The sequence below is a fragment of the Alligator mississippiensis genome, chromosome 4, assembly GCF_030867095.1.
Source record: "Alligator mississippiensis isolate rAllMis1 chromosome 4, rAllMis1, whole genome shotgun sequence".
NCBI classification, from domain to species: domain Eukaryota; kingdom Metazoa; phylum Chordata; order Crocodylia; family Alligatoridae; genus Alligator; species Alligator mississippiensis.
In genome coordinates this window covers 134,239,284-134,251,800 of record NC_081827.1, presented here as the reverse complement: position 1 = coordinate 134,251,800, position 12,517 = coordinate 134,239,284, and the positions used below count along the sequence as shown (strand labels likewise).

The following is a 12,517-nucleotide window of genomic DNA, read 5'->3' as shown; positions in this document are numbered from 1 at the left end:
TATCAGAGTCTTATGCTATGAACTGCTGTTTGCTGGTGATGTGTCTAGGGATTCTGGCTGATAGGCCAAACCCTGCTTGAGTGGCCCTGCTCTTTCCATGCTCCATAGTCTTTACATAGTCTCCTAATACAATTCAGGGAGTTGGTTTTGATCTAGAAGTATCTGTTACTTGGGCTTCCTGTGTCTTCAAATCCAACTGAGGTCAGTGGGGATATGTAGGCTGATAAATTTGTTTATCCAAGTGTAGGGCTTTCACCTGATACAATGGTTCATGGAAATCAAAATAAATTGCCATTTAGGGAACATAATAAACCCTATAAGGCAGATCCTGTTCCATCTCTTTACCACGTAAGTGGTACTTAAGCATCCAAATGTGATATTATGCTATCCTGCTAGAGTCCCTGAAAAAGCATTAAAGCAAAATGTGGGTGGTTCCTTCTCTTCATTTCTGCTTTTTGTGACTTGTTTTGAAGGATAAGAGGATGACAGGATCTGACCCATATATTCATCAGACTCTTTCTAAAAGGTGGTGTGAAGGGATGTGGGAGAGTTGTGACAGACAACATTTTATTATTAGAATCTCTTCAACTGATGTTGAAAGAGGTGGAAGGAGAGAACTGCTGTGACAATGATATCTACTGTAATAATAATTGGCATCTCTAGGGCAGTTTTCATCCAGGGAACTCAAAGGGTGGATTAATGTGTTATAGAACATGAAGTTGAGGCAGTAGCAGGTACTTCAGATACCAATGAAATAGATATAAATAATATTTTGCTCTAACTGGGTATACAGGTTTAGACTTAATTCAGAATAAACTCCAAATTCAAATAGCATTCTTAAAGTAAGACTTGGTTCTGCATAATTTAGATTGTATTCTGAACACTGTTTGGGAGAAATGGGTAATCATCTATAAACTTAGTAAGATAACACTGTATATCTTACCTTAGTAAGGTAATTCTCTATACCTAGCTTCCTGAGACTGTTTCTACTGTACAGCTGGGATCTGCATTAAGAGACATATCTCCTACTGTAGGTGTTTTTTGAGTACATCGATGTATTGTTTTGGCTGGTATTTAACATTTGCTTAAGTGGGTGACACAAATGCCTAAATCCTCAAATATTTGCTGACATGCCCTTTCTGAGACTTAATTTATGGGAAAATGTTCCACAAATCAGTGTTTACAGCAGGTCTCAAGTAAACAGAGAAAAGGGAGTGCAATATACAGACTACATGCAAGTTGTTGCTTTGGGTCCCTTCTCTTCAGTTTTTCACTCCTGGCCTTTGCATAAGGTGGGAGTGCCAATGGAAAATGCATCTTTAGTGCCTCTTAGCCACTCCACAAAGTGCAGTTTTGCATACCAGCTGCATCAATCTCAGAATGTTGTTCACTGACAGGCACGGACCTTGTTTTACTGTCTTAAAAGGTGATTCTTACAAAGCCCCAGTGTTTAAAATTAAAGCTACAGTGATCAAAAGTGGAAGAAAGCAGAAAATATTGTACCTGGTTTAATGCCTTAGAAAAGTGAATCAGAACAACTGAGAAACTTGAAAAAAACTTAAATCTTTGCGTCTTTGTGCAGTTACTTGATCTTCCTTTAATGTTGTCAATTTAAATTTCATACTCATCTCAACCAGCAGCCCCTTTATGCTACCTGATAAAGCAGGTCAACTTCCAAAGACTGTTAAATAGATTAACGCTAATTTAAATGTCTGCCTTTCATAGGTGCCAGTATGGGGCCTATAACTGTCAAAGGAACATTCAACATTAATGTTTTGCTGGACAATTAAAAAAAAAAAATCACTATTTTGTATATAACTACAGTCAGCAGGAAGAAATCCTGTTAATTTTCTTTCCTTTACTCTCAGTTTAGGGAACCAGGGTGTTCTCTTTGAGCATGAATTCATAGAATCATAAAAAATGAAGGTTGGAAGGGACCTCAGGAGGTCATCTTGTCCAACCCCCTGCTCAAAGCAGGACCATCCCCAACTAGATCATCCCAGCCAAAGCTTTGTCTAGTCTGATCTTAAAAATGTCCAAGGATGGAAATTCTACAACCTCTCTGAGTAACCTGTTCCAGTGCTTTACTAGCCTCCTAGTGAGAGAGATTTTCCTTCTATCAAACCTAAACTTCCACTGTTGTAATTTGAGACCATAGCTCCTTGTTCTGTAATCTGCCACCACTGACAATAGTCTAGCTTTGTCCTCTTTGGAACCACCCTTTAGCTAGCTGAAGGCTGCTATTAAATTTCCCCTCAGTCTTTTTTTCTCCAGACTAAATAAACCCAGTTCCCTCAGCTTTTCTTCATCAGGCATGTGCCCCAACCCCCTAACCATTCTCATTGCCCTTGACTGAACTCTCTCCCATTTGTCTACATCCTTTCTGTAGTGGGGGGCCCAAAACTGGATACAGTACTTTGGCACTGGTGAGGTCACAGTATTCACAGTACTGTGACCTCACCAGTGCCAAATAGAAGGGAAGAATTGTTTCGCTTGCTCTGCTGGCAATACTCCCACCAATGCAGCCCAGTATGACATTAGCTTTCTTTGCAACAAGGGCACACTGCCGGCTGTCATTAAGCTTATTGTCCACTCTAATCCCCAGGTCCTTTTCTGCAGAGCTGCTGCTTAGCCAGTCAGTCCCCAGTCTTCACCAGTGCATGGGATTGTTCTGCCCTAAGTGCAGGTCTTTGCACTTGTCCCTATTGAACCTTGTGAGATTTCTTTAGGTCCAATCCTTCTATTTGTCTAGGTTTTTCTGAATCCTAGTTCTACCCTCCAGCATATCTACTACTCCACCCGTCTTGGTATCATCTGTAAACTTGCTGAGGGTACGCTCCATCCCATCTTCCAGGTCATTGATGACAATATTGAACAAAACTGCCCCCAGGACACCACAGGAATAAGTCAGCTCTCCTGGAATTAGGTTACTTTACTGCTTTTGACCCAGATTCTCAAAAGTATACAGGCACCCAACTCCTGTTGATTTCCAAGGGTGGGCCTTGATGGATTTCTTCCTGTCAGCAAAGGCTTGTTTTGCAACAGTAAACTTTCTAGTGTTCTGTTTCCAGTGATGGGATTCTTTCTGGTTCCTTTAGAGGACAGTTCTGTTATTTAATGATGGATAGTACCTTTTATTTCAAAGGATCCCATACTGCTATAAAAACTATATATTAGATCAGTTATCCACTACTGAGGATGGAGTGTACTGTTTGTTTGCCACTATATCTATAGTACAAAGTTTCAAGTGATAAATATTTCTTGATATACATCATTGAATGGTAGCTTTGTTTGAAAACCCTTCTGATGTAGTGTAGAAACAAGCTGTGATTTATTTAAAGGTATAATCCAGGTTTATATTCCTGATTCCAATACACCAAGTAGAGAAGGCAGAGTAAATTTGCACCTTATAGACTAACCAAAGTGTGTGTGTGTGTGTGTGTGTGTGTGTGTGTGTGTGTGGAGAGAGTGAATGAGCACGCAAGCTTTCATGAGCTGAAGCTCACAGCCTCTGACGAGCGAGCTTGCTCTCTCTCTCGATATACACGTGCGTACACGCATACACATGTGCACACACACTCGCACACTTTTTGCTTTATCTACAAGGTGCAAATCTATCTTGCCCTTCTACTTGACTTCAGACTAACGCTGCCAACTATGTCTCTCCTATACACCAGCCACCTTTAGATATTTGCTATAATGTCTTTTGTCTTCTGTGTCTATAGATATTGTGGAAGTGCGGCAGAAACCGATCCTGATGACATAGCAGAGAGCTGGGCACTGCCTTGGAACCTTGCTGCCAAGTGCCTACCCGCAGTGTTTTTTCTGTGACAACACTACCATCTAGTGTCAGGAACCTAAACCTACACAGAAAAAGGGAAGTCTAAGAATACCAGCCAATCAAAAAGTGCCTCTTTCTTCCTTCCTCTGCTGTCATGTACTGTATGCACACTGACAGTAAATCTCACTAGTATTCTGACTAGAAGAGGACTTTCACAAACAAAACCAGAAGGGGCTGCATTTAAAAAGAATCAATGCTTTATGAACAATTTGTTACCATGTTTACTTTATAATTAAGAAACCAACAACATGTACAGAATGTGTTGAACTTTATATTCTTTGAGAAGCAACTTTAGGATTTCATAAAGATATACCAATGAACTTTGTTCCATAGACTATTGTCCATGCACTCCTTGTTATAATGGCTGTGTATGTGTTGGGGCCAAAGGGATAATAATGTAGTTTACTACTGAGGAAGGTTAAGGCAAAAGATGCTACAAAGATCATTGCCATGTGGTATGTGCAGTAGGTCAGGGTGGAACTAAACGGATGTTTCTCTTAGTGTGTATCCTTGAGGATTAGGATAAGTTTGTTCTGAGGATGTTATCCCTATCTACCAAAGAACAGTGAAGATTTCAGCTTCTAGGATAGTCTAAGGGAATGAACCAATATGAGAAGGGTGAAAGATGCTGCCATATACTGCCACTAATATCAGGTTCCTAAGAAGAAAATCTGAGTTTTAATGCAAGAGAAACAGGAGTAATTAACTAGACTCTAGTACCAGAAAATCCTACAAACTACCACTCTTCCTCTGCATACACATGAAGCTAAAGTAATTAGAATTGTCCTAGTAGACCTAGGAATAATGAAGGAGGGTTTCAAGTTTTGATGACATTTTATAGCAATTTTCCCAGATTCTAAGTTTCAGTTAGATCCTGTGCTGGTTCACTGTACCAAAATACATTAAAGCACAAAGATTTTTCTTTCAGGCAAACATCAACATTTCAGTGCAGTTCTGTTCTTCAAAATAACTGCAAGTGGCAGTGGGAAGTTCATAATTGTCCTTTGGTAGCTCTTAGGAAAAACCTGCTATGTTTACAAATAAAATGCAGCTTTTTCTAAACAGAAGCCTTGTAAACTCCCTCTTAGAATTTGAAAGCCAAATATCCTGCAATCAAAGCTTAGTCAACAAGTCTGATGTGGAACTCAGGCTATATCCCAGAATACTGCAGAACTAGTATTGCAAACAGAATGAGGAAAAAGTAGTTTCACTCAAGAAAGCAGGGAAGACTCTCAGCTGCACATATAGAGATAAATTGAAAGACAAGATGCTATTTTAGTTACTTTTCATGATAGAATCACATTAGGCTCTACAGTGGCACTGCAGTTACCAACATGGCATGTGCTTAAAGCTGGCATCTTTGTTTTCCCCTTAACCTTTCCCAAACTGTTTTGCTGTATTTCTCTCAATAGTGTCAGATGATTTAACTTCTCTGATATAATTCCGATTTTTTTTTTCCTCCCACCCCCCAGCCAGGTTGCATGGAAATAGGTTCACTACAACTTTGAGGTATACTGAGACTAATTGCTCAGCCCAATATGGTTGGGTCCACGTGGTAAGAAATACTTGCTGGTCTATTTGTGGTTATACTTCAGAGTTAAATTAGAATATGCATTTTTGAGGCTAGATATGGAAGCAGTTAACTTGATACAAAGTGAGGGTATTTCTAACACTGGCAATATGAACACACTATAGAGAGATTGTAGATCAAGTTCCAGTCTACCTTTGGTAAAACATTTCTGCGTTAAGTAAAGTTTGTACTGTTAGTTATTAACCAGTCTTAAGCAGGCTGGAGACTGATTTAAACTGTGTGTTACCTCAGTGCCTGTGTCAAGAATGAAATCACTTTTCATCAAGACAGCCTCCTAAAATGCTCCATATTCTACACAGTCATACTGCTGGGCTAAGCAAATCAATGTTGTGTTTCTTTGAATATTTGTGGGGGGAGGGAGAGGGATAACATTTTTACTTTGAGGCAATGATACATTTTAAATCAAATATTTGTAATATTCATCTATCTCAATAGAAAATGTATCCAGTCGGAAATGTGACTTGTAGGCATCAGTGCTGTCTATAACAATGATTTTATTCCTGTGGGTTGACAATATCAGCATAGTAGGATTAGGTAGCTTCAGTTCTGATGGCCTAGAGACCCAAAAAAAGTCACACTAAGTATATTTTTCAGGATAAATAGCAAATACAGCATGATACTAAAATAGTCCAGGAACGTAAAGGCAATTCTAGGGTAAGGCAGTACAAGTTCTATAGCATTATACAAGACAGTGTCTTCTCTATTGTATCCAAAGGAAGAGTGTTGGTAATGTCTAGATTTTCAAGGAAAATCCTAAAAAGAAGTCAGCTAGTCCACTTGATATCTTTTATACTGTGTTAGCAGATGTGCTGTAGGCACTTGGAATGACAACTGTCAATCGCCTTTTTATAAGTAGCAGAAATGGGCTGTAAATGCACCCAGATGGACATCTGTGGGAAATATCAATCAAGAAGTCTGTTGAATGTCAATAGTGCGCTTAGGAAATAGCTCCCTGTACCAGACTAAAATAGCACCTTCAAAAATCTGCAATAGAGATCTAAGTACAGTTCTAATTTGTCATTTTCTACTGTCCAGTAAAAAACTAGTTTAAATGTTTTATGAAACATTGCTTCATAGTATATGAGGATTTCTTAATTAAATCCTTAGAACTGAAACCTGTAGTCCTCACCCAGGCAGTCCTTGTGAGGTTAACTAGGCTCTTACCTAGGTGAGGATGGTATGGCTGGGCCCTTAGCATATTATTGCACTATACCAAATAGGGAAATGTTAGATGGGAACCTTTGATCTTTTTTGGATGGTTCTCTTTCTTATACAGGTTTCCCTCGATTTTTTGCGGGTTCTGTATATGCAAATTTGCTCTTATGCAATGAGCGTTTTTAGACCCAGAAATCATTATATGTAAGGTAAATTCACTCTTATGCGATCGGCATAGCCCACCCCACCCCCAAGCAGGTTAGTCTGTCGGGGATGTGGGGAAAGGACCGTGCGGCCGGGGCCCCACTTACCCCAGCCCCTGCTGCAGCAGCCCCAGGAGCAGCTGGTGCCAGCTGCCTGCAGCTGCTGGGCTGCACTGTGCATCGCCTGTCCCCAGTCACCCCAGCTCCTGGACTGCACTGTGCCATGGTGCAGGCAGCTGGTGTCAGCTGCTTCTGGGGACGCTGCAGCAGGGGCTGGGGTGAGTGGGAAGAAGCAGAGTCCTGGGCAGCCCGGGGTGCAGGACACACCCCAGCCCCTGCTGCAGTGGCTGGAGGGCTGTGCTGGGCTCTTCCTGGGGGTGCATGCTCCCAGATCTGTGCGTGGGATGATGGCAGGATGCTGCTGTAGGCTGCAGCTGGTGGCAGCGCTGGGCTGTTCCTGACACTTGGCACAGCCCACCCTGAGCACTGGGAAGACCCCTGTGCTGCTGCTGGCCCCAGTCAGCAGCAGCCTGCTGTTGTGCCACCTAGGGCTCCACTTTGTTCCAATTAACCCCAGCCCCTGCTGCAGCAAGAATCATACCCTGCCCCCCCCCCGCCACACCCACTGACAGTTCTTTCTGCTTTGCTCCCTTGTGCAGCCCTGGGAGTGGCACCCCTCCCCCCACCCCTTCCCTAGTCCCAGCCTCCCCACCATGGGAACCTATCTCTATTTGTTACATTATAAAGTGGGTTCACTTTATGCAAATTTTATTTATGCACCATTCTCCAGGAATGCATGTACCGCATAAATCGAGGGAAACCTGTAGCTTCAAAGCATTTAATCAATAGGTTTGTGCCACTACTGACACTTAAAGAACAAACCAACCAATGCTACCAGGGAATGGATTGAGTGTTAATTGTGCTCCAGTAAACAAGTATAGTATATAGACTATCAGAGTCTTATGATGTCTTAGTTTGCAAGTGACACTGTCTTGACTATTGGAACACCAAGAATTTTAATTGGGCATACTGATGCTGGACTGTCAGAGTGAAGATCCTTTATATATAAAGCAGCTGTATGGTTAGCATAAGTCTAGAAAGCTTTGCTGCATAGGTCAGTTGATCAGTGAATGCCACCTTATCTTACTTGTTTTTTTCTGATTGTCTAATGATCTTCTCTCTTGTGCACAACCATGTCATCCAGAGATCTGCAATTTGCCATTTGGATCATCCTCTGGATATGTATTTAGATGATATCAAATGCAAGAGTGTAAGAATCTTTCCAAACTAAACAGACCCTTAACAGAAACGTACTACTCATCACTGTAACATTAATGGCATTCTCCTACATCAGTTATGTAATATTAGCAAGTCATTGCTGTGCCTTAGAGACCACTGTATGTAAAATCCCATTCAGAGTTCTTAACAATTTTCCCCCTAGCCACCACAGGATGGAGACCGTTCTTAGAAATGTAAAAATATTCAGCAGTTTTGGTTCATGCAGACTGTGTGGATTCATATTACCTCTTTTTGATTAATTCAGACTTAAGGGAAAACTTGACATGTAGAGGCTGAATCAAAACCACCTCAAAACACTTGGGTTTGCATATCTTCCATTCCGAACAGTCAAGTCATTTTACCTTCCTCACTATGATAAATGTGGCTTGAGATACTGTAACAAAACCATGTGAGCTTCAAGATGTGTACGTCTGTGATGTGAGCTGTACTATGCTATGTATCATCCATACCTTTGCATTTGTGGAGGCAATGCCCTTTTCTAAAAAAAGGAATCGATACGTTTGCTTTGAGAGTTGTAAGGGCAGATAGTACATTCGAAGTCCTTTTCCAGAATTTCTCCTTGTTACCATCATTTTGTTCAGACAGCCAGTTAAGGCCTAAACCCCACCACTGGATCCATGTTAACAGAATCCTACGGTTTCACTGAGGTTCTACAGGAGTCCATTTATGTCCCTCATGATGCTGCTTTCCAAGAATCAGCTGAATTGATCTCATCATGCTTGTTTTTCATGTCTAAAACCTCCCTTTGTTACAAATAGCTGTAGGGAAAATTTTCAGAAGTGCCTCCAATTAATGGGAGTTAAGAGCATCTTTCAAAAACCAGAAAAAGGTACTCTTGAAAATTCTACCTGTATGTGGCAGGAGCCAGCAAGTTTGGCCAAGCCATATATTTCTTCTGGACTCATTATAAAGCCATCCTTGTGGCTTCCAGCTATGACTAAAAGCATTGGAAAATGTATTCCATATGATCACAGTCCTTTAAGGTGTTTGGGACTGCCTTACCTTGTTTCTTATTTTATATCCTATTATTATATATGACTGAACAAAGGTGCATAATGGTGTGTAGAAATAGTGTGTTGAAAGGTTGTTGAAAGTAGGTACAGTTAATGGAAGTGTTTAATGAATAAGTCTTCTGTACACCAAATCTTAAACAAGAGAGTATTTCACATCAGAATGTAACTGTATGGGCACTCAATCAGGATAATACAAGACTGCAAGCGGGTCACAATGTTCAACGTTTCTTCTGTAAATATATAAATAGTCTCAGTTTAGTTCTATCCAACTAACACTTGTTGCATGGTTTTTGCCTCAATGATCATCAACATTAACAGATGGTCAACTGAAAATCATGCTGACACTAACTGAGCCCTTTGAACAAACAGCAACAAGAATCTATGTGCACCAAAACTAATTTCACATATGGCAGCAGTGAAGGAAGCTTTGGACCCTGCAGCCAATAAACAGACCTCTTTAATGACCATAAATGTTGTTAATAGTATTTTTGTACTGTCCTTTGATGTTTGAATCTGTCATTGCAAGATCACAAGTCCTTATTAAGCAAGTTAAAACTTGGCTGAAAAACTGCCAATTTTGTGGCAGAACATTATTTTAAGACTATTTTATTTATTGTTCAGCTTCATTAAACTTTGAGCAAAAGCCACTTCTATAATTGCACTTAAATGATCTTTGGAATACTCACTAAAGAAATACTTCATTGTGTGGCAGACGGGGAGTGAGAGAACAGAAAGATACAATGCATCTGTTGTAAAGGTTTCTTATTTTCAATTACGTACAACACTTTGCTCACAGACCCTCCTGCAGTAAGACAAGTATCTTGTTTTAGGAAGGCAAAATGAAAAAAAGAAAAGATTTTTCCAGTCATGTCTGAATGCTGACTGCAGCTGCTATGGCTGATAGACGATTAACATTATAGTTCAGCTGAAGGGTGAACTCTGTAGTAATCTTGCAGCAGTCTCTCAATGCTCTATTCCTCCATGTTTCTATTCCAGCAAAGAAAAATCAGGTTCTCTGCTTAAAACATGCACCTTAATTTTGGAAGGCTGATTTTGGGGGAAAAAAGTGCATGTGGTACACAAGTAAAATGGTAATTAATGTAGTAAAGAGCAGGGGTGTGGGAGGCACCTTTAAGCATCTTTGTTTTGTTTTATCTGGCTAGTACCAGAGGAGAAAACACCAGTCGCTGGAGCTACTCTTTTCTTTTGAAAATTTCTAGATGGGTCTTTTGTGCAGGATTAATAAAATGAAATTACTTAGTTTTCTGTTAATTTATGGTGCTTGTGTTTTTAGTAGTCAGAATGGGTTTTGGGTTCAATGTAAAATTTAAAATTAAGACTGAAAGTTGTATCATTTAAAACAAGCACTTGAAATCAAATAGATTTTAAATACACATCAAAAACTTAGTAGCTATTCCATTGTGAGGAATCTCAGAATTTTCAATAGATGTTTGACAGGAAATGAAGGGACTGCAGTTAAATAGAATACAGCATCTCTGATGTGTATGTTTGGGGAGGGGGGAGGATTCAGCAACTCATTGGTCCAATTAAATGTTTGTGGAAATGAGCTACTAGGTTAAATTATCCATCTTGAAGTTTAGCTGGAATGCTGGTATTTCTGCTTCTGAAAAAAAAAAGGGCAAGGGGGAATTTCTTAAGCAACAAGCAGTCAGAATCAGTTACAGTGCTCGGTGACTAAATTGAAGGAACTGATGAAAAATAGCCTTAGCCTGAGAAACCTTAAAAATGTTTTCAGGTTGTCAACCAGAAACAAATAATCCCACAACAAGGAAGTCCTTCATCTTACAACAGCTAGGCCCTGCAGCATGCTCTACAGCCCATCTGGATTCCATTTAACATCTTTGTACATTAGCTGTTGGAGTGCACACAGCCTAGGTACAATTCCTTTTGATACTGGTGGAGATGAACTGCTGGTTGATGAAGCCTTTATAATGTCTTATGTAAGGTATCAGTAAGAATTTGCACTAGTTAATTATTCAGCATTTAAAAAAAAAAAAATCCAAGTTGGACAAGATTCAGTGGTGTTATCTGACCTTTGGTAAAGTGCACCCTCATAGTTGTAGGAGAATCCACCTTGGCTATTTTACTATCTACAGTAAGAAATCTGTTTGGAAAGGCTTTAACTGGAAATCATGATGCCTTTCATCCTCTTTTCTGTGACCAGAAAAAGCCAGAGCCTTTTTGTTCTCATTTCCAAGCGACGATGGCTAAATTGAGCAGAGGAGGCATTGGGTAAACTAACAGAAGGTGAAGTGTTGATTTAAGTGAAACTTCAAAATGACTGCTGGGAGGAGGTATGTCTGTGAAACAGGGTCTACTTAGCTCCTGAATCTCTCCAGCTCTTTTAAATTATAGCAATCACAAGTGGCATTTTTACTGACAGATGTAGATGAACATGTGCTATCAGTTCAAATGGTGGACCTAGAAAGCTGCAAGAACTACACTGTGATCCTATGGCGGGATCAGATTTTGTATTGTTCAGGCCTTTCAAGAACCTAAGCATAGTAGATTTAGATCAGTTTGTCCAGTATGGATGTACCAAGTTGAGGTGGTTATTAGACATACCCAAGCTAAACTTCAGGACAGGTTACTTGTTTCAACCCAGAAAGGAACCAAGAACAAGAGGAATCATTGTTTTATGTGAGACTTTACATTGCAACAGAGACTCATGCTTACCAGAGACAGGTTTTGAATTTTTCCTGCTGTTGGAAATTTCATGCAGTTTAAAAATACATATATTCTTATTCAAGAACCATACAGCACTCAGGCCATGAGATGGAAAAGACTCGAGTCTGGTCTTTTTTTACTGCAGCTTTTGATGATGGTTGTTGAGGAGACATTGGTCTAGAAAGTCACAACTCATTGAAAGAAAATGCCCCTGAAGCCAAGGGAGCAGGAAAACATGGCCCAAAGGATGGATTTCTTGTATCCCAGTATCAGTTCTGGGATTCTCTCCCCCTCCCCCTCCCCCCCCCCAGGTATACTGCACTTTTCCAGAACAAACTTCAGGACTGCAAGTCTGTGAATTCTAAATATAGGATATCTTCAGAGGCTCATGAGTGAGCACACTGTATCTAGGGGAGGTAGCAAGAGAACAGCATAGCAGCTCAGTGCTAAAAGATGGGTAAGTCTCATTGTTAGTGAGATGGAGTGGCAATTTACCTACCTGCTGTACAAAGCATCTCAGTGCTCTAGCTAGTAGTGGTCAGAACCAGGGGAAAGAATGTTGAAACTCTGACAAATCACTGATGCTGTCAAGGCAGTGACTGATGGAGCCAGACTCCAGGAAAAGAATGACTTCTGCAGTCCCAAGTCAATTCTTTCATCTGACATTTTGATGTTGTCTCATCGGCACTGTGATTCCTGGGAGCTTCCTGAGGAAAGTACTTGGTCT

At 40.4% G+C, this 12,517-nt stretch overlaps 1 protein-coding gene across 3 annotated transcripts in view; it reads left to right on the top strand.

Annotated features, from left to right (window-relative positions):
* The window catches only part of KIAA0930 (KIAA0930 ortholog), a 146,558-nt gene extending 136,809 nt beyond the window's left edge, over positions 1–9,749 (top strand). For all 3 annotated transcript variants that reach the window (XM_019482273.2, XM_014606399.3, XM_019482275.2), the window contains one exon: positions 3,726–9,749. In XM_019482273.2, the coding sequence (XP_019337818.1) occupies positions 3,726–3,766 (41 nt within the window). In that variant the 3' untranslated portion in view covers positions 3,767–9,749. The remainder of the gene's footprint in view (positions 1–3,725) is intronic.
* The last annotated feature ends 2,768 nt before the right edge of the window (positions 9,750–12,517 follow it).